Source organism: Myotis yumanensis, unplaced genomic scaffold, assembly GCF_028538775.1.
Source record: "Myotis yumanensis isolate MYYU_CA2020_CCGP unplaced genomic scaffold, mMyoYum1.0.hap1 SCAF_2, whole genome shotgun sequence".
Classification (NCBI taxonomy): domain Eukaryota; kingdom Metazoa; phylum Chordata; class Mammalia; order Chiroptera; family Vespertilionidae; genus Myotis; species Myotis yumanensis.
The window spans coordinates 65055194-65078109 of record NW_027223753.1 but is presented as its reverse complement, the minus strand read 5'-3'; the positions used below and the strand labels follow the sequence as shown (position 1 = coordinate 65078109).

The window sequence follows — 22916 nt, the reverse complement described above, 5'->3', positions numbered from 1 at the left end:
TTAAACGCAGTGCAAGTATAATATATAATATATATAAATGCCAGCATGGCTCAGTGGTTGAGCATCGACCTATGAACCAGGAGGTCATGGTTAGATTTCCAGTGAGGGTACATGCCCGGGTTGAGGGCTCGATCCCCAGTGTGGGGCATGCAGGAGGCAGCAGATCAATGACTCTCTCTCATCATTGATGTTTCTCTCTCACTCTCTCCCTTTCTCTCTGAAATCAATAAAACTGCTTCTCTTGCTCTCCCTCCCTCCCTGAAATCAATAAAAATATATTTTTTAAAACCTCAGATATAAACCTATCCATATCAATAATTACATTAAATGCTTGTATGAGATGAAGGAAGGATGAACTGTGACTTTGCTTTATTTTCTTCCTGTAATTTATGTACAATTTTGTACAACCATCAGTGAAATTAGCACCAAACTTTTTAAAATTCTTCTATGCCTTGAATAGGAGGGAGATTTTTCTCACTTTATTTTATCTCTTTTTTTTTCTTCATTTTGCTTCAACAGCAAGAGAACTGTTGTGTGAACAAATGAAAATGTAGAGAATAACTATAAAGTGTTTCTGAATTCTAGTTTTATGTATACATTATAACTTCACAGCTCCAATAAACTCTGCTTACATTCAAAAAAGAAAATGTTCTAAGTACTCCTATTTCCAAGGGAGGTTGTAAAATTAAATGGAAGCTCTGAATACATACTGCCTACAAGAAATCTACTTTAAACAAACAAGTTAATATTTTAAAAATGAGATTAGATACCCTATGCTGATGCTAGTAAAAAATGGCTATGTTAGTATCAGACAAAGTTTCAGAGCAAAGAATATTACCAAGGATGAAGAAGGTCTCATAATGAAAAAGGGATGAATTAATCAAGAAGACATGCCGTTCCTAAACATTCATGCACAGTACTTCAAAATACATGAAGCAAAGAATAATGGAACTTCAAGAGAAATAGATAAATCCACTATTATCACCAGAGACTTCAAAACCTCTCTCTCTATAATTGAAGGAACAAGTAGGCAGAAAGAACCAAAACAATTTTCCCAACCAACAGGACCTAATTGACATTTGCCGCATACTCCCCCCAATAACAACAGAATATACATTTTTCACATTCACACAGAACATTTGCCGACAGTTTATATTCTGAGTCATAAAATAAGCCTAACTATCTTTTATAATATATTTATTCAAAAGGATTCAGGAAATTCAAATATGTATATGCTCCCCCTTTCCATAGTATCCAATTTTAACTGGTAAATGACTGTCAGCTAAAAACCCCATTTCCCAGCCTCTATCCTTGCATGTAGATGGTGATTGGTCCATGTTAATAAACTGAGAATTAAGAAAAACAAAGAAGTTTAGAAAGGGGGACTTGCTCACCCTTCACCCTATCTTGTTTCTTCTCTGGCTGACAGCAGAGAACTCTGAAGTCTGAGGGGATGGCAGAACTGCATACAGAAGGTACCCAAAGACCCTGAGTCACCCATGCAGAGGAAAATCATCCCAAAATGATCACCTAATACAGCAATGAGAATGAAAAAGTTATTTATTGTGGTTAGCCAATAAAATTGCGGACTTTGTTTTAAAAAGCAGCTAGGGTAACTCTGATTCAGGAAGCTTCTACGGATTTTATGCAAATGATTAACAGGATTTGATTTACCTTTAAAAAGGATTACTCAAGCTGTTGTATTAAGAATAGTTTATAGGGAAGCAAGTGTGGAAGGAGAAAAACTAGTTAAAACAGTAATTCAGGGAAGAAATGATGAGTATTTTGAATTATTAGGGTGGTAACACTGAAAATGTTGAGTAGTCACAGTCTAGAAATATTTTGAAGGTAAGGCTAACAAGATTTTTCTGACAGTAGAAACAGAGTGTGAGAAAAAGGAAAGTCAAGTAAAACTCTAACGATCAGTGAAGATAGAGAAGGTCAGAGATAAAATGGGTTAGGATTAGATGAGGCGAGGCAGTGGACAGAGATCAGAAGATCCATTTTGGATATTGAGCTTGAGAAGTCTACCAATTACTCAAAGAAAATTTCAAGAGGGCGGCCAAATAACATCAATCTAATGTTTAGGAAATAGGTCTGAATTAGAAATACATATATATATTTGGAAGTCGTCAGCATATAAATCACCAACAAAGGGAGAGTAAATAGAGAGGACTTCCAAGAACTGAGCTCTGGAATATTCTGTTAGGAACTTGAGGAGAAAAGAAGAATCTAACACAAAAAAAAGAAGTGACCAGTGAAGTGGGAAGAAAACCAAGAGTATAATATCTTAGAAGTCAAGTAAAGAAAGTTTATCAAAAAAGAGGAAGTGATCAATTTCTGCTCACAGGTCCAGTACAATAAAGACCAAAAACTAAACTACTCCACTGGCCAAGAGAAAGTATTGTTATGTTTTATGGTTGGGAGAAATAATAGTATATTCATATGCTAATAAGAATAATCCATGCCCTAACCAGTTTGGCTCAGTGGATAGAGCATAGGCCTGCAGACTCAAGGGTCCCAGGTTCGATTCCAGTCAAGGGCATGTACCTTGGTTGCGGGAGTTTGCGGGAGGCGGCTGATCGATGTTTCTCTCATCGATGTTTCTAACTCTCTATCCCTCTCCCTTCCTCTCTGTAAAAAATCAATAAAATATATATTTTTTTAAAAAAGAGTTCTTACTGCCTCTAATCGTATAAAAAAAAAAAAGAAGAAGAATCCAGCAGAAAGAGAGGAGATTATTATTATAGGAGAATGAGGGCAAACTTCTGGAACCATTTCCTTACGTAGGTGAGGGAACAGGACCAGATGCACAAATGGCCCAATAAGCATTTAACCTATAGTTAACAGACAGAAAGGCAGAGTATATAAATGCTGTTATAAGTAAGTGGATAGGTAATTGTAAATAATTAGGCTATAGTGAACCATTATTAAAGTCCATCTATAAGGACATCCCTCAAAAGTAGTCTTTCTGGAGAGGTGTGTTTGAATATTCATTATTATTTCAATTTCACTAAGTGCCAAAAAGCTATTGGAAGGCTCAGCAGAGTGGTAGAAAGACATCCTGGGGTTACCTTAATTGAGATCACTGTTTCAGGTGACTACTCCAAAGCACTAGAAATTCTATCCAGGACTCATAAGTGAGGCACCAATGAGCAATTCTAGAATAACTGCATTCCAATTATCCAAAGTCCTCTAAACAGTCACTACTCTGAGGTTTTCAAACAATTTCAGAAGTAGAGAAATCTAGCATTCTTGGGAACATTTTAAAGGTGTTGTATGGTTTCAGGCACTTGTAAAAACTACCCAATTCCAAAGAGCATACAACCTTGGTCCTGGAATTATTAGTTCATTAATTTAGCAGTTCTTAAGAACAGTGAGTAACAAATTTCAATAAAAATGACTACATAATCCATTCTGAATTACTGCCCCATATTGAAAATATTATGCCCTAAAACATTTATAAACGTATGTAGTGGCATTTTAAGCATATGAACAACAAATATTATCTTAAATTCTTAGGCCCTATAGAAAATAAAAATTATCAAGCATATAATTCTAACATTTAGGTAACAAAGTTTCATTGCACTGACCCACAGTCAGCATTAGCAACAGGTATGTTCTTGAGGTTTGGAAAGGACTCCTTTGTAGGAAATAAAGCAACAAATTCTGACACACACAGTTCTAAATAAACAACTAAGTAACGAGTAAACTACGTAACTTTTCATTTGGACTCCATGTCATCTTCCATATCTCATTAGGAAAATTAAATATACATTTTAATAACCTGAAGTTTTTTTCAGTGTAACACCCAAAGAAATTTTTTCTTAACTTATATGCTTATATCCAAAATGTAACTCAGAAGCTTCATGTTGTAATACGTTACTATTATAAACAAACAAAAAACACACTCCATTAAATATGAACCATTTATTACAAATCAGTGATTCTTACCATTAACAGGATCTCATACTTCTTTGCAAATCTGATGAAAGCTATGCATATAATTTAGGAAATTCATGGATGCCATGAAACCTACCAATGGGTCCCTAACATTTGAATAATACTGATTAGTGGAAAAGGATGGAGTCCAAAACTGATCCAAGAACATACAAAAACATAATATATAAATAAAAGAACTATAACATGCAGTGAGAAAAATGGATTATTAAAATAATATTTGCCATAAGTGACTATTCATTGAGAGATATTACAAGAAATCTCTATAAACATATGAATGCTTTAATGAGCTAAGTGTAAAAAAATAAAAATTATGAAATACAATAACAAAATATAGAGAATGTACATAATCTCGATTGGGGGAAGTCTTCTTAAACAAGAATAAGAAACCTACTTGCCTAACATAATAGATTTGACTGTGTAATTTTTATAATTTCTGTATAAGCAAAATGCACCATTAAGTCAAAGGGCAAATGACAGACTTGGAAAAAACAGATGTAAAACATATGACAGATAAAAGATTACTAATTATAATACTTAAAACAAAAACCTAAATATTGGTAAGATAAACTACCCAATAGACAAATGAAAATGAACTAACAACTAAACAATGTTTAACCTAATTAGAAGTTGAGGAAATGTAAATTAATGGAACAACATATTTCACAGCTTCAGACTGGCAAAAATTAAACACAGTATTCAGTGTTTGTGAGAGTGTTTTAGCAATGTAGATTACTATAATCTTTTGGAAAACTAGTTTTTTGGAAAATAAATTTTAAAATCTCTTGTATTATAAAATGCATATATCCTTTGTCCCAGCAATCCCATAGATAGGAGAATTTATCCTAGTGAAAATGACATCAACACACAGAAGTTAAATGGACATACTAGGGTATAAGGATGTTTCTTGTAACATTGTTTATAATACCAAAGAAAAGAAATTACAAAAAAGCAAAAATAGGCTGGGGGCTTAATGGTCATTATTGGCATAACGGCATAATAATTTATGATAAATGCAAACTATGCAATATTATACAGTTATTAGAATGAGTAAGTCAAACTTGTATGTATGGACCTGGAAAGCTGTCTATGGTATTAACTGAAAAAAAGCAAAGTACAGAGTAACATGTATACCATAACCTCATATTCATTAAAAAAAAAAACAACCTTATATTATGTGATACTATTTTTTTAATGAATTCCTGTTTATATAGTTAATTTCCCAAGTAGTCAATGAATACGCCTAAGTTTTGAGCACATTTACTGCTCTATTAGGGTTTCGCCATCAAAATACTCTTAAATCAAGGTACATAAAGCACTACCAGACAACACAATCCTTTGGAATCTTTTACAACACAATAGAAAAGATAAATAATAAAAACTACTTTTAAGAGCAAAAATGTTTAATAGTTTTTCTAATGCCAAAATAAGAATGCTTCTTAATTGTGATTTTACACTTACAGAAAACCACCACATTTTTTTTTCTGTAGCAAAAATAAGCTATTTCAGTTGCTTCATTGGGTAATATAATTATGTTCATTATAGAGATATAAACAAGAGCCAGACATTACACTAAACCAATTCCTTTGTGTCAGAAATTGGATTTTCTCAAAATGATATTCATTCTTCACAATAAATGCAATTAACATGATATTACAGTTTAAAAATTCTATTCAAACTGCTAAATCTTAGTAGGATGTTAATATAAAGTCCCAAGCAGCCTGGTATAACTAAAGGAACACACTTGATTTGAAATCAGATGTAACCTGTGTTCCAACACTGGTTCTAATACTTACTAGCTATGTGGTCAGGTTATATAATCTTTCAGACTGTTCCTGCATTTGTAAAAATGGCTTTCTATAGTGTTCTTGAAAGATTAAATAAAATTATCACATATGTACGTGCCTAGCACTGAGTCTGGTTGTCAAACTATGCCTTCTTCTGCTTTTCTTTCCTAAGGAAGATTACTAACTGGTAACATCTGTTTTAGTACTGCCTTTTATAAGACTTTTTAAATCATATCCTTTATAATAAAAGGCTAATATGCAAATTGATCAGTGGAATGACTGGTGGAATGACCGGTTGCTATGATGTGCACTGACCACCAGGGGGCAGATGCTCAATGCAGAAGCTGCCCCCTGGTGGTCAGTGTGCACACACGGGGGAGTGCCGCTCAGCCAGAAGCCAGGCTCATGGCTAGAGAGCACAGCGGTGGTGGCAGGAGCCTCTCCCATCCAGTGCTAAGGATGTCCAACAGCTGGCCTCATTCAGACATCCCCTGAGGGGTCCCGGACTGCAAAAGGGCGCAGGCCAGCCTGAGGAACCACACTGCTACCCCCCCCCCCCCCCAGTGCACAAATTTCATACACCGGGCCTCTAGTAAAGTAATATATTTTATTTGCCATATTTTTGCATCTCTAGAGTATAAATTCAAGTGTCTTGTATTTCTTGGCTCATTTTTTTAGAATGATTTCGTATGATATATATTTATTAGAATTTAAATTTTCTCTTTTTTAAAATTGTATTTTATTGATTTCAGAGAGGAAGGGAGAGCGTGAGATAGAAACATCGATGATGAGAGAGAAACACTGATCAGCTGCCTCCTGCACACCCCACACTAGGAATCAAGCCCACAACCCGGGCATGTGCCCTGACAGGGAACGAACTGTGACCTCCTGGTTCATAAGTTGACATTCAACCACTGAGCCATGCTGGCCAGACTAAAATTTTCTTTCTTGTAAAGCACACACACACACACAAAACAAAACAACCCACCATGTTATTTTCTGGCTGTGGCTCTCTACATCTTCAGATAACTCTCTTTTTAAAATCATTCAGGTTGTGTCTATGAAAACCACTTTCAGGTATTATGAAAAAAAACGTTAGGCAAGGAAAGAAAATAAAAATTTGAAGTTATCCTAACCCACCATAATGTGTCCAAGAATATAGCCATTCAACAAAGAATAAGTACAGGTTTTAATTTTAACGTGTCAAATTTCTCTAAGTCATTTTTTTTTTCCTGTAAAGCTGGATCATTAATGAGGCCAGAATATGGTTCTGGATGCTGCTAAATGGATCCAAACAAAAGACAAAGTGTATTGACCAACCTTCAATACTTAAAGTGAATATTTTTCCATCATACATTAATAAAATCACAGTAAATAAATCTGGTATCTCTTCAAAACTGTAAAGGGTAAGTTTTACCCTCAAGTTGAGGGCTGGAATTATCCTTAGCTCCTCTTCAACTTCAGTTGCACTTCAATTGGATTTGATGCTCTTTGTAGACTGCTCTTTATAATATCTCCAAAGGCTTTTTGCAAATTCTACCAGAACAACAAATCGTCGGCTACTATTGGCAATATTACAATTATTTTCTGATACATTTGTCTCAAATACTAATCATCACCCACAGCAGCATCTAGCTATTACTTCTATGTCTAAATTATACTGCTGCTGGTATTTTATTGCTTGCTTCTCAAAAAGTATTTAAAGCGACACTGAGGTGAAAATGTATGCATAAAAACACTTCATATTACTTTTCCATATTCAAAGTATGGCCTCTTGAGCTGATTTTTAAGTGCCAAGTACATTTTTAAATCAAAATGGATCGCTTGCATTCTTTGAACACCCCCTGCCCATTCCGTGCTCCTCCCAAATGCCAACGTTCCCTTCTACTCTGAAAGTACTTATTAAATCTGTGCATTTTTCTGGTCTTTCACTTCACTACCCAACTTTTTGTACTTCAGATCTCCTCACCCATTAAAGTGAGCACTGCTAGCTCCTTAAGGTACTTAGCCATATGGTTCACTTTTTGCATAATCCTGCTTTTCCCTTCATAAACTTCAATCTCAATAATTCAGCGTTCCCTCCTCTAAAGTCATAAACATTGCCGCGAGGCAATGGACAGATACATATTCCTATCTTAAGCCCAAAATATTAATCACCTGAGCACTACGAAAAATCAAAAGCCAGGATGCCTCGTTTCGGTAACTCGCTGAAGCGTTTTCTTTGCTTTCCTGTCCTACCTAGCCAGCTGCTTTCTCCCGTCAGTTGTGTGGTCCCTTGCTGCCCCCAGCACAAGAGTGCAACTCACTACAGAGCATTTCCGTTACTCACCATCATGCCCAGTATCTCCCTCCATTTCTGCGCATCTAGCCCCAGGTGTACCTCAAGATTCTGTATCCAGGTGCCCACATTCTCAAATCAGAGTTACCCCCTCGCCTGACATTGCCCGGGCTTTCCGGACGGCTTCTAAGAGAGCACACAGGCTGCGCGTTTCAGTCCCCACCGAGTTCGGATGTGTCTTGCTCTCTCCCCGTGGGATGCCTACTTCGGGGTAACGTTCTGGCTCTAGGAAGCCCGACCTCGCAACCTCTGTCCCGTGACCTCGAGAGCCCAGCACAGCACTCAAGCTTCATGCACACTATTCTTGGAGCTTGTGCTCTCCATGTCCCCAGCTCTCTCTGCAACCTTTTTCAGCCTCTAGCCGCCAAGCCAGACCCCAGGTTGGGCGAACGCCCGCCTGCTCGGGTTGCAACGCCTCCCCGTCCCGGCCCCCCTCCCACAGCACGCACGCAGCCCGGAGTGGCTCCGCTCCTCACCTAGCTTCGACCGGGACTCCTCCAGTTTCTGGATCTGGTTCTCCAAGAAGAGCATCGCCACCGCGAAGGCCACCACCGCCAGCAGCTGCAACTTGGGCGGCATCATAATCCTGAGGAGCCCCATGAAACCCGCCGCTCGGGATCAAGACATACCGCGGGGGGCGGGGAGCGCAGCCCCGGAGGCGAGGAAGACGCCGGGAGGAGCCCACCGAGCCGGCAGAAAGGCAAGGAGAGCGCGACAGCGAGAGCACCACCGCAGCGACCCCCCTCTCTGCCTCCCAGTCCCCCGCCCCCAGGCGCCAGCACCAACGCCGCCGGTGCCCGCTTCTCCTCGGACGACTCGACGGCTGCCCCCTCCAAAAGCCCGCGCTGCAACACAGCGAGAAGCGGCTGCCGGGCTCTCGCCTCCCTCTACTGCCTCAGTCACCGACCTCCGCGCCTGCCTGCCTGCCTGCCTGCCTGCCTTGCTCCCTTCCTTCCTTCCCTCCCTCCTTTGCTCGCGGCCGCGCGCTCCTCCGCCAGCGCTGCGGCTGCGGCTGCGCCGCCCCCGGCCCCGCCCCCTGCCCATCCCCCGCCGCCACCAGGCGCACGCACCCACGTACGCTGCTTGGCAACCAGAGGCTCCACCCCCTGCTCCCGCTCGGTGGTGCTTATTGGACCGCAGAACCCCAGCGCTTCGCTCTCGGTTCGTGTTACGGTTGGTTTCCTTTGCGATAGGCGTCATGCAAAACGGCATTCGATTGGGTAGAGTTGGAGAAGGAGGCTGGCCGAAACTGACGAGGGCGGAGCTTCTTGGCTGATATGGCAACGTCGTGAATGAAAGGAAGGAACCCTTAAGCACAGATTTGGGGAGTTTAGGAAAGTGCCTGATACGGGTTATCGAAAGGACCCACGATTTTATATGTATATCAAATGTAAAGATATTCGATCACCTTTAAGCTTCCGTATGCCCGTGGGTAATCCCTCTCTGCAGACTGACAGATTTGATGGCAACCGCTCTTAAGCAGCCTGTTTTACGTCAGGCTCTGGGGTGGACTCCCCTGGCTGAGGGGACCTTTGGGCAGCCGGAGACCGAGGGAGGTGGTAGCGATGGCGGCTGGACCAAGCGGAGGGCTTGGGCCGGCGTTTGGGCTGAGGTTGCTGTTGGCGACTGTGCTGCAAGCGGTGAGTGGAGATCCCCTCCGCGGCAGCCCCCTAGCGAGTGGGAGGGCTGCGCTGAGGAGGACGGGTCAGATTTGGGAGCCACACTTGCAAAGGGTGGGAGGACTGGGTTTCCTTGGCCACTGCTGCGGCCGGAGTGCGACGTGGCTGTTTCCTCGTTTGATGCTTATCCTTCCTGGCTCGGGGTTCCTAACGGTTCTTTCTCCTGGCTTCAGGCTATATCGGGTATTTATCTGCTCTTGCAGAGTTCCTGCTAAAAACACTGTAAATCACACCAGCGGGGAGAAAGGCGATGAATCTTGGAAAGCGATGAAAATTGCTTTTTAACGGGAGGAAGTAAAACCGATCTTTATGACAAGGTTCCCAGATCTTAGAGAAAAGCCCGCAAGTCTTTGGGTACAGGGTGTACTTCCTATTTACTTATTTCTCTCAACTGTTAGTGTTCCCTTAATTCATAGACAGCCTTTATCTCCGTTCTCTGACATGCACGTACCTGGAGGATGCACTACAGGGGTGTGTGTGTGCGTGGGTGTGGGTGTGGGTGGTTTTAAACGTTGTTGCAATAAAAGCAGCTACTCTATACTAAAGCATAACTTATCTTTTTAAATACATTTTCTAAAATGATAGTCTTCATCTCGTTTAAAAGCGGGTAGTATTACCCAAGGGTTTTTTTGTGTTGTTTTCTTTTAACTTCATTTTTCTTCAATAGAGCAGATGCGTTCTTAATCTTTGAGGAAAGGCTAGTTTTTACTTATTTTCCTATTCACCACGAACAATTTAATATTGGTTAATTCCTCCTAAAAAGTTTGCAATCCGTGTTTTGCTGTGCGAGTAAAACTTTTTTAGTAGGCGCCGTGCTGCGATCACACATTCCTTTTATCAGCTTAATTCTTCAGGTATTCTTACGAGCCTGCTTGGTTTTCTCGGTCCTAGACAGTGGTTCTCAACCTTGGCTGCACATTAGAATCACCTGGGAATCTTTTTAAAATCCTGATTTCTGGGCCTCATCCTCCGGAAGTTCTGTTTCTTTTTTATGGGGTGGGGCCACAACATTCGTAACAAAGAAACAGAATTTCCGGAGGATGAGGCCCAGAAATCAGGATTTTAAAAAGATTCCCAGGTGATTCTAATGTGCAGCCAAGGTTGAGAACCACTGTCCTAGGAGATTTGGGTTAACTGATTTGTCCAGGGTTTGGGGGAATTAGGGCCAATCAAAGACCTCAGTAAATACCTCTGCTTTTTTTCTTTTATCTAGGAGTTTGAGGATCCTGCCTGTTTGCTTTTACAACCATAGGTAGAGGGAATTCTTTCCTTTTGTAGTTAGCATTACGGTACTCATTATTCAGATTTTGGTGCCTTAGAAATTACTGGACGGACCCCTCTCTAAACTTTCTACTCAAGACTTTTTTTTTTTTGCAAATGTTAGGCGATTTGAGTTCACCATCATGCAGAAATAAAAAGGAATAACATTCCAAGTTGCCTTCTCTTGATTTTCCTATCTCTGTTTCATTATCTATGGCTGTATAATCATCCCAAAACTTAATGGCTTAAAGTAACGATTTCTCATGATTCTGAGCAGTTCCTTTGTTGACTGCCTCTGGCCTCATTTATGCAGCTGTCTTGTGCTAGTAGGTCAGCTGGACTGAAAGGTCCGAGATGGCTTCATTTTTAGCTTACTGTCAGCTGAGGCCACTTGGTTCTCCTCCATGTCGCCTCTCATCCTCCAGTAGGCCAGACCACTTCTTTTCCTGGTGGCCTCAGGGCAGCACTCCTAAAGAGCAAAAGCTGCAATGCGCCCTAAAGCCTAGCCTTGGAAGTTACTTCACATCACCATATTTGTCAAAGCAAATCACAAGACCCATCTAGATTTCAAGGGTGGGGAAATAGACTACATCTCTACATGTGAGAAGTGACATAGTCACATTGCAAAGAAGGGTACATACCAGGATAAAAGGAACTTATGCCCATTAAACAATCGACCACAGTGATCATCCACACAGAATTTAAGCCAGAAACTTGGGTGTAATTCTTCTCTCACTCTCTAATTTTACTTACTAAATTTCTCTCAAATCCATCCACTTACTCTTAATCCCTTATTCAGGCTACCATCATCTCCCTCCTTAGAAATAGCCTTTTGGTTCACCCTTTGAATGAGCAGAATTTAAATGGTTGGCTTTGCCAGCTTCCCAATAGCCTAAACCAGAAATTACTCATTTTAAATTCTTCTTTTACCCAGCCTGGGTGCCTCAGTGGTTGAGCGTCAGCCTATGAACCAGGAGGTAACAGTTCGATTCCCAGTCAGGACACATGCCCAGGTTGTGTGCTCGATCCCCAGTAGGGGGCGTACAGGAGGCAACCGATCCATGATTCTCTCTCATCGTGGTTGATTCTCTCTCAGAGCTTTTCCCTTCCTCTCTGAAGTCAATAAAAATATATTTTTTAAAAAATTCTTCTCTCACTCTCTGAATCCAATTTGTCATCAAACCCTTAAAAATCTCCAAGCCAATCCACTTAATCCATTCTCCACTTAGGTACTACCTAAATTCAAGCCACCATCTCTGCTTGCCTGGACTTACCACACCAGCTTCCTTAACTGGTCTCCCCATCTCTTTCTTCCCTATTCAATCCAGTCTCCACCATGCATCCAAAGTCATCTTTCTGGAACTTAGCTGTCCTTATTAAAATTCTTCAGTGGCTCTCTGGTGCCTTTTTTTTTTTTTTTAAGAGAACATTTATTGGGTAAATTAGAGGTATAAAAAGTAATTTCTAGAATAAATGGGCTTAGCAAACAAGTTATAGAGGTAATGGGAGAGAAAGGAAAGGCATTGGTATGCTCCCAGTTTGCTTTTAAGGTGATCTATCCTCCTTCACTTTCCTTAACAAGGCCTATTGACCTGATACTTGTCTATCTAGACTTAATTCCCAGTGTGTTTACCTCTTTTGGGAGAGCAAAAATGTAGAGGTGTTCTACCTGATCAAACCTAAAGTAAGGTGTTTAAAAAATACAAGACTTAACTTATCATCCATTTCCAGATTTGCAAAAGCAGATATATAGTACTCTTTCCGCGATCATCATACTTTATGCTGTATTACACAGACCCCCGATCTTAACTGTACCATATGGCTCTGTGTATGTGTCTGTACTCCACTGTCTCTGCTCCCATGGTAATTAGAATGTAGCCGAAGGGAATACAGGAACTGTTTTATATAGTGCCTTACATGTACTTGTTCATTTAAATCCCTCTGAAGTGTGACTCTCTTCCTAGTTATTTATTCCTTGCAATTAAAGTCATCAGGATATCTGTAGTTTATGTAGAGCAGTGAGTGTAGAGTGGTAATGAACCCCGACTCCTACAAATACAAAAGGACTCTGCAAATCCAAAGGGAGTCCTGAGCAATCCCCCTTGTTGAACTGTTTTGACTTCCCTAAGATTTATTTCTGTCTCTCCTTTAATGACTAGTGTTTTTAAGAAAAGACAGCAATAAAATCCTTGAAAATGAAAAGGGAGGTGTGTGTGGAGGATTGTTGAAAAACTTAGAAGTTAGAAAAACTGCATTTCACTTTTAGCCTGAGGGAGTGCAAAAGACCAGGTGGAATAAGTAGTTTTCAGTAATAAAAATGAACCAAATATCTGTAACCTAACCTGACTTTGAATAAAAAGAGAATAAGAATATCTCAGCTCCTTGAGGTTGAGCTAATGAAATGAATAGAGAATTTAGTTCCTACTTTAATTCACACCTCTGAGTCCTTTCACTAGACAAGTTGAGGTTTTATCACTGTCTATGCCTCTGAATAGCTCTAATTTAAAGCAGTCACAGTTATCAGTATTTCAATGAGGTAACAATTGGGAGAATAGAAAGTGACTTAATATGAAAATACATTCTGACTATGACTAAGCAATAGAAAAGTTAATATTTTAGTATGGCCTAAGGGAGCTGTTTCTAGAGTGCCCCAGGACTCAGTGGTATTCAATTCTTCATTCAGCTCATGTATAATTTTCTACATTCAAAAAGGCACTATACTAACAGCAGAATAGATGATACTGTGTGTCATTGATTCTGAAAATTTTAACTTATTTTCTTCAAAAGTTAACATCTGGATCAGTCTTATTTCAGTGGGTAACACAGTTATAATTGTCAGCATTTTTGCTGTTATTCTTAGTGGTCCATAATGAAAGAGAAACATGGTAATTAGCTGTACCTCCACTACCCTTCCCATTGGCTAATCAGGGCGATATGCAAATTAACTGCCAACCAAGATGGCAGCCGGCAGCCAGGCAGCTTGAAGCGAACAGGAGGCTTGCTTGCTTCAGTGATGGAGGAAGCCAACTTTCCCCACCTGCTGCTGCCGGCCTCTGAGATTGCAGTTTGAAACATTGTTGCAAATATAGAAGCTAAACAAAACCCCAGAAACCTGCTTTCAGCCAGCCGGGATCTCAGAGCTGGAGTTGAAACAGTGTTTCAATTATAGAACCCAAACAAACCAGATAACTGCTTTCAGCAGCCGAGGTCTCAGAGCTGGAGCCAAGCCTCATAGCTAAAGCTGGCCCAGAATTTAAAAAAAAATAAAAAAGGAGCGGTTGGGAGCTTCAGTCACCCGCCAGCCTGAAAGCAGACCTCAGCCCCTCAGCCAGACTGGCCAGGCACCCCAGTGGGGACCCCCACCCTGATCCAGGACACACTTCAGGGCAAACCAGCCGGCCCCCACCCGTGCACCAGTCCTCTATCCTATACAGTAAAAGGGTAATATGCCTCCCAGCACCGGGATCAGCGGAGCAGCGAGGCCTCCCTGCACCGGGATCAGCGTGACAGGGGGCAGCGCCCAAACCCCCTGATCGGCCTGCGGCTCTGTGTGTGTCAGGGTGCAAGGCCACAACCTCCCTATCTGCCCTGCTCTGTTCGTGACAGGGTGCGGCGCCCCAACCCCCTGATCGGCCCTGCTCTGTGGGTGATAGAGGGCGGCGCCCCAACTGCCCCCCCTCCACGGGCCCTGCTCTGTGTGTGATGGGGTAGAGCAATAACCTCCCCATCAGCCCTGCCCTGAATGTGACAGGGTGCGGCGCCCCAACCCCCTGATCCGCCCTGCTCTGTGTGTGACAGGGGACAGTGCCCCAACTCCCCTATCAGCCCTACTCTGTGCGTGACGGGGGGAGCTCCCAACCCCCTGATGGGCCCTGCTCTGTGTGTGACAGGGTACGGAGCCCCAACCCCCCTGATTGGCCCTGCTCTGTGAGTGACAGGGGGCAGCGCCCCAACCCCCTGATGGGCCCTGCTCTGTGGGTGACTGGGGGGAGCTCCCCAACCCCCTGATCAACCCTGCTCTGTGTTTGACAGGGTACGGAGCCCCAACCCCCCTGATTGGCCCTGCTCTGTGAGTGACAGAGGGCAGCGCCCCAACCCCCTGATCGGCCCTGCTCTGTGCGTGACAGGGGGTGGCGCAGCAATCTCCCCATCGACCCTGCCTTGAGTGTGACAGGGGGTGGTGCCCCAACCCCCCAATCAGCCCTACCCTGAGCGTGACTGAGGCTGGCATCGCAACCTCCCGATCTGCCCTGCTCTGTGCATGACAGGGGGCGGCACCCCAACTCCCCAATCAGCCCTGCTCTGAGCCCGGCCAGGGGCTGCACCTAGGGATTGGGCCTGCCCTCTGCCACCCAGGAGCAGGCCTAAGCCAGCAGGTCGTTATCTCCCGAGGGGTCCCAGACTGCGAGAGGGCACAGGCCGGGCTGAGGGACCCCCTTCCCCCCCCTCTCCCCCAGTGCACAAATTTTTGTGCACCGGGCCTCTAGCAGTAGTTAATAACAGTGGTTAACTGTTATTAAGGGGTTTGCAGGCAGGCCAGGATTAGAATCTTGATGCTGCCACATATTGTTTGCTGTGTTGTCTTAGACAAATTACTTTAACTGTCCTAAGCCTCTGTTTACTTCTCTATAAAATGGAGATAATACCTTTTTCTTAGGGTATTAAGATTAAATAAAATGATGATGTGAAGTGCTTAATAAGTGGTGTAAGAGCTTGATGTTTCTTGTATTCATTTTCATGGGGTTTATTTATTTAGTCTCAAATTTACAATCTTTTTGAAATTATGTGAGAAGCCTATTATTTTTCTTAGAGTAAAGGCCAGTATCAATGTATAATGCATGGAGGAGAGAATGGAGTCTTAGCATGTAATCCTACTTTGAATTGGGGAAAGTTAAACTGTTAACCATTTGTATGCTATAAGCGTCTATAGACGCAAGCGGCAGACCTTTTTAAATTAAATTCAGAATATCGTGGCAGTTAACTGGTGAAATGGTTAACCCAATCAGGGTTATCCTACCCCAGTGGTCGGCAAACTCATTGGTCAACAGAGCCAAATATCAACAGTACAACGATTGAAATTTCTTTTGAGAGCCAAATTTTTTAAACTTAAACTATATAGGTAGGTACATTGTTATTAACTTAATTAGGGTACTCCTAAGGCTTAGGAAGAGCCACACTCAAGGGGCCAAAGAGCCGCATGTGGTTCGCGAGCCGCAGTTTGCCGACCACAGTCCTACCCTATCCTTAAAATCTACATCTTTTTTACAGGTCTGGCTACTTATTTTAAAATTAAATATTTGACCTTAATGTGCACTAAATGCTGTTTAGTTTTTGGTGATAAAAAGATGAGTAGGCATAATTTTGAACTCCTCTTCTGTATTTTTAGCATTTAGGGTTTATCTTGAAGTGCTTAAAAATATGTTCTAATGTTCTCAGATTCAAAGCTTGAGTCTGCCAAATCATTGGTAGAAGAACCAGAAAAAAAATTTCACTCATGAAGCTCAAGATACATTGTATTTCCCATACACTTATCCTCTGACCTATGTCTAAACAATGAGTAAAACATAAGTAGTGGGGGTTTTTTACCCTCACTCGTGGATATGTTTTTCATTGATTCTACAGAACGAGGAAGCAGGGAGGGGGGGAATGAATATCAATTGGCTGCCTCCAGGACTCACCCTGACCGGGAATTGAACCCACTACTCTTCGGTGCAGAGAACAATGCTTTAATCAACCCATAGTGTTTTGTAGTTATTAAGTATACTTTCACAGTGGAAGGTGGGAATAATGCTAACATTTATTAAGTACCCACTCTGCTTTTTCTCCTTTGCTCGTCAAAACTCTGAGATTCCTATTCAGAAACTCAAAAGTTAGGTTGCTCTGTGCTGGATTTAAATCAAGATGATGTCAGACTTCAGTACATGTTTTGTATAGTCATGCCACCTGTCAGTAGGTGCTCAATAAATGTAAGAATAAAATCAAGTAGTACGATCGCATGATTATTCATTTGAGGAGTTCATTATAGCTGAAAAGTAGAATGGGATTGGAGAAGTAATTAGAGGTACAGCTGTCAGTGACCATTTAAAAGCCACTGAGACAGGAAAAGATTTGAGAGCTCTATAAGAAACAAAATTATCAAAACTTGTTAACTAATTGGTTGTAAGAATGGTGAAAAGTGTGCAATCTGAAATGACTGACCTGGGCAACTTCCTGGTCAGGGAAAATGGTACCATTTTTACTGAATTACATTGGGTAGGAATAGATTTAAGGAGAAAAGGGTAAGTTTCATTGTTGGATATTTGGGGGGAGGGGGTTGCTTTGTTTTTTTGTTTGTTTTTTCACTGTTGGAGATTTTGAATTTGTGGTGCCTTTTGCAACATCTAAATGAGACATCAAGTAGGCTGTTGGTGTTGGAAGCTTGCCATTCAAGAAAAGACTTGGGAGTTTTCAGTAAATCAGTATTTAAAGCCATGCGGGAGAAAAAGTTGCTTATGAAAGTATGTACACCAAAGAGAGAACCAAAAATAGAAATGACAAACAATAACATTAAGAAATGCATAGAAGAGGAAGGAGGAAGGGGACAAGCCCATGGAAGGGGCAACTGGAGGAGAAGTTTTGAATGCCTTTGTATTACTGATTTGGGGCAAGTTTAGTCGAGTAGTAAAATCAGAAACCAGACTACAGTAACATTGTAGAAATGGTGGAATGTGGGGAGAACAATTAGAATCTAGGGCTTGAATACACAGAAGAATTACCATTACTGGTAAAATTAAGTCCCTATGTATATGGCAGAGGCTAGAATCTGAAGCACAGGTAAAGGGATTGAGTTTAGACAGATACAAGTATGCCCCATTCACTGAAACATGAAAGAAGAATGGGTGAGGGAAACAGACTAATATTTTTGAAAGCCTGCTCTTGCCAGTCATTCTGATTGATTACATAAGTCATTTCATTTTTTAACTGCAAACTATTTTATGTAGGAAGTACTGCTCTTTGCTTTATCAGTGAGAAAATTAATGCTTAGTGAGGTTGTCTTGTCCATTGTCACACATTTTGTAAGTGGTGGAGCTAGTACCTAAACTCCAAAGTTTTATTTCTGATGTGCTCCTATTCTTTCCCATTCCCCTTTCCACTCTTCCTCTCCTACATGTGAGTGAAGATAATTCTGTAGGATGTAGTCGGAATCAAGAATAGAGAAGTTAATGTTACTCCATAGACCCATATAAACAGGTATTAAGTTTTTTAATATAATGGAAATTTGTTTTTAAAAACTATCGAATATTTAATAAAAGATATTATATGCAATATACATATCTAAAGAGATAATATATCTTTTAACCCATATTTTAGCTAAATTTGAATGATGACACATTTTTAAGAAAAAAAGTTATGTGGGGATGAGTAAGAGGGAACAAAGACTCATATAAGGTTATGGAGTAACTTATCTCCAGTGTGTTAGATTTTGACAATCCTGGTTTCTCTCTTTTGGGAAACTTTATAATGTAAATATGGAATTAAGTTTTATTTCTATTTTTTATTTTCAGATATCTGCCTTCGGGGCAGAGTTTTCATCAGAGGCTTGCAGAGAGTTAGGCTTCTCCAGCAACTTGCTCTGCAGCTCCTGTGATCTTCTTGGACAGTTCAACCTGCTTCAGCTGGATCCTGACTGTAGAGGATGCTGTCAGGAAGAAGCACAATTTGAAAACAAAAAGGTATCGTTTTCTAGTATCTCTCTCCCATTAGATCAGTGGTTCTCAACCTTCTGGCCCTTTAAATACAGTTCCTCATGTTGTGACCCAACCATAAAATTATTTTCGTTGCTACTTCATAACTGTAATGTTGCTACTGTTATGAATCGTAATGTAAATATCTGATATGCAGGATGGTCTTAGGCGACCCCTGTGGAAGGGTCGTTCAACCGCCAAAGGGGTCGCGACCCACAGGTTGAGAACTGCTGCATTAGATGGTTTAGTTAAGATAAGGTAGAATACTAAATCAGCTTGAATATACATAAAGAAGTCTTCAGCTTTTACATTTTATAGTTTTAGAAACTAAAATGGATTTCTTTCCTGTCCCATTAGATCAAAACAAACAGGAAGGAAAAGTATGATTACATGCCAAGACCCCATGCTATCATGTTGTCCTGCAGAGGGGGAGCAGAATTACTATAGCATGCTTAGATCCTGAAGCTCCCCATTCTTTCCAAAAGATGGCCACATGAAGTCAAAGAAATAATTAATCAGATGCTTTTATTCAAAAATCAGTTTTATAATGAAATTTGGGGTGAAAACAAAACACCCATTACCTAGCACAAAATTATAGAAAAATTACAATTTTTAATCTGGTTAACATGATCTGTTAATTTACACACATGTTACTAGTATTGCCAGGCACAACCTCACCTTTAACACCAAGGTTAGGTAGCTCTAACTGTTCAATAAAATCTGCTATGTTTTGACCCACTGTTGAAATTAATAGTTAACTTCCTTAATTTTTTTTAATGTTATTGGACATGCATTTATTTAAAATATCCTAAATATTTACAAAAGTAAATCAAGTATTGCTTCTGTTTTTTAAGTGTCAAAGTCAACTACTTCTTCACAGTATATAGGTTTACAATAAGAGGTATGCATACAACCATATACACACATTTTGCATAGAAATGGTTCTAAATATACATGTAAAGAACCTAACACTGAAGTATTATGCCCTACTAGCCACTCCATAGTGCCAGATGTGCCACTATACAGAAACAGATGTAGGTGTACAAGCATTATCTAACATTCAAATTAGTGCTCGTTATCCAAGATGACATCTTCATGAGGGATGCCCAGTTTAATGTTTCTAGGCAAGATAGTAATTCTTAGTCTGTGTAAATCATTAGTTCAACAGCCTTATTCATTGAAAATATACAGTGAACTTAAAATATTTTTCAATAAATTAAAAAACTTTAATTGTTAAATCTTTTTTATTACAGTCCTTAGATTTCTTTACATTGTAAAGAACCCTGAAAAGATCATTTATGTTATTCAAATAAAACTGAATTAGTGAGATCTCTGTGTTTGGGAATGAGTGAAAAAAAAGGTGGCATCTCTATGTTTCCTTTTCATATTCTTTCACTTATACATAGTGAGGTGTTAACATACAGTTAAGGATTAACGGTTTGTAAAGCTTTCAGACAGTAATTGTATCTTCTCATTATTAGGAAGTAAAAGTTTATTTCTAAAACTAAATACAGTTTTATAGTTCTAAAGAAAAATAAGCAGAAAAACTTTTTAAATGTTAGTATTCAACCATAATTTAATACTTGATTTCTCGGTTTTCAACCTGAAATTTCCAGTTCCAAAATTGGCTTTCAAGTCTTCTGTGTTTTTCATTTTCTTGTTTCAAATATACCAATAATATAGTTTAATGTTTAGAAGATTTCCATAATATGTTAGTCGTTTTGCCTGAAAATAAAATTTAAACAAGTTTACACGGGACTTAGTTTAGTAGGACCCTTGGTTTTTTTGTTTTTTGTTGTTGTTGTTGTCGTTTTTTGGGATTTTGATGGGATAAATTGCTGAAGGAATCTGTATGAGTCAACCTCTCATCTTTAAGCTATTATTCTATGGTTTTCCAAGGTCTGTGCACTGTTCAACCAACAGTTATTATTTCCCGAGACACAAAATTTCAAGGATTCAATAACAAGGGGTGCTCTATAATAAACAATTTTTACGACACACACTCCCTTATAATTAAAAGTCAGTTAAGAGGTTCTGCCCTTTGACTGAAATCAGATGTGCCCAAACTATAAACTAAGTGCATAGAAACGTTATTTTTACTTATTGCCCTTTCTCAGTAGTATTTTTAATCTAACACTTGATAACAGATTTCAGAGGTTTAAGAAAGTTTTAGAAAAGAGAAACTTTTAAAAGTTATTTTTTTTTAACTCTACAGATTAAGAAGAGATTTCTTTTATTTGAATTTTGGAACATGTTGGTCTCATTCACAGAATACCAGTAGAAGTCTAGCCTGCAGATCCCCAAATTATATCGTAACTGATTCTGGCAAATAGCCCAATAGTTCAGGTATTTGCCATAGAACTTTTTCTTTCTTTCTTTTTTCACTTAAAAATCTATTTTATAGATAATACTAAAACATAATAAAAGTATTCTCAATAATTATTATAATTCATTAGATTCGAATAAGTGGACCTAAATACGTAGGGTATAAAATAATTTTAAGAATATAGTCAGATCCTCTCCACTTCTCATCCTATTACCTAGTTGGAGTTAGACTAATGCTAATTGGCCAGCTTTATATAGTAGCATTCCCATTTTCTATGTGTATCATATTCTGCCTTCACATTTACCTGCACTGCAACAAAGCCAGAGAGTACAGAGGTAATATTATCATGTGGATAGTTCAGTGGAAGTTTATCCCTTTCTCTCCTGTTATAAGAGTTTTTGAAGAGTTCCGTTTTCATCTCAGCTTCCTTGCTTACTAGCTTTGTGACTTCTAGCCAGCAAATCATTCCAGAATTTTTAGTTTTGTTATAATAATTACATTATCTCATATTTGAGTGTTTCTTTTTCCTTGGTTATGTGTTGAAGTGTTATCTACTTAATCCTCACAATAACTATAATGTAAATACTATTATCCTATCTAATAAAAGAGTAACATGGTAATTAGCCGTACGGCCGATACCCTTCCCATTGGCTAATCAGGGCAATATGCAAATTAACTGCCAGCCAAGATGGCGGCCAGCAGCCATGCACTGAAACGAACAGGGAGGCTTGCTTGCTCCAGTGACTGCGGACTCCAACGTTCCCCGCCTGATTTGCCGGCCTCTCAGCTGCAACTCTAAGCAACTATGTTGCAAATATAGAAGCTAAACAAAACCCCAGAAACCTGCTTTATTCAGCCAGGCTTCAGCCAGCCGGACCGCAACATTGTATCAAATACAGAAGGTAAACAAAGGCCAGAAACCTGCTTTCAGCAGCCGAGGCCTCAGAGCTAAAGCTGGCCCAGAATTAAAAAAAAAAAAAAAAAAAGGAGCGGTTGGGAGCTTCAGTCACCCGCCAGCCTGAAAACGGCCCTCAGCCCCTCACCCAGACTGGCCAGGCACCCAAGCGGGACTCCCACCCTGATCCAGGACACCCTTCAGGGCAAACCAGCCGGTCCCTACCCATGCACCAGGCCTCTATTCTATATAGTAAAAGGGTAATATGCCTCCCAGCACCGGGATCAGCGGAGCCGCAAGGCCTCCCAGCACCGGGATCAGCGTGACAGGGGACACTGCCCAAACCCCCTGATCGCCCTGTGGCTCTGTGTGTGACAGGGGGCGGGGCCACAACCTCCCTATCCGCGCAGCTCTGTGTGTGATGGTGCGGCGCCCCAACCCCCTGATCGGCCCTGCTCTGTGTGTGACAGGGTGGAGCGCCCCAACCTCCCCCCACGGGCCCTGCTCTGTGTGTGATGGGGTAGGGCCATAACCTCCCCATCGGCCCTACCCTGAGTGTGACAGTGGCGGCGCCCCAACCCCCTGATCGGCCCTGCTCTGTGTGTGACAGAGTGTGGCGCCCCAACCCACCTCCCCCACAGGCCCTGCTCTGTGTGTGACAGGGGAGAGCCATAACCTCCCCATCGGCCCTGCCCTGAGTGTGACAGGGTGTGGTGCCCCAACCTCCCTCCCCATGGGCCCTGCTCTGTGTGTGAGGGGGTAGAGCCATAACCTCCCCATCGGCCCTGCCCTGAGTGTGACAGTGGCGGTGCCCCAACCCCCTGATCTGCCCTGCTCTGTGTGTGACAGAAGGCGGTGCCCCAACTCCCCTATCGGCCCTACTCTGTGAGTGACGGGGGGAGCTCCCAACCCCCTGATCGCCCTGCAGCTCTGTGTGTGACAGGGTG

At 41.0% G+C, this 22916-nt stretch overlaps 2 protein-coding genes across 3 annotated transcripts in view; one reads left to right on the top strand and one right to left on the bottom strand.

The window, feature by feature from the left end:
• HS2ST1 (heparan sulfate 2-O-sulfotransferase 1) overlaps positions 1–9073 on the bottom strand; it is a 159794-nt gene extending 150721 nt beyond the window's left edge. For both annotated transcript variants that reach the window (XM_070405516.1, XM_070405517.1), the window contains exon 1: positions 8562–9073. In XM_070405516.1, coding sequence (XP_070261617.1) covers positions 8562–8685 — 124 coding nt within the window. In that variant the 5' untranslated portion in view covers positions 8686–9073. The remainder of the gene's footprint in view (positions 1–8561) is intronic.
• Positions 9074–9402: 329 nt separating this feature from the next.
• The window catches only part of SELENOF (selenoprotein F), a 36010-nt gene continuing 22496 nt past the window's right edge, over positions 9403–22916 (top strand). Inside the window, exons 1-2 of the mRNA XM_070405515.1 lie at positions 9403–9725; positions 18569–18736. Coding sequence (XP_070261616.1) covers positions 9651–9725; positions 18569–18736 — 243 coding nt within the window. The 5' untranslated portion in view covers positions 9403–9650. The remainder of the gene's footprint in view (positions 9726–18568; positions 18737–22916) is intronic.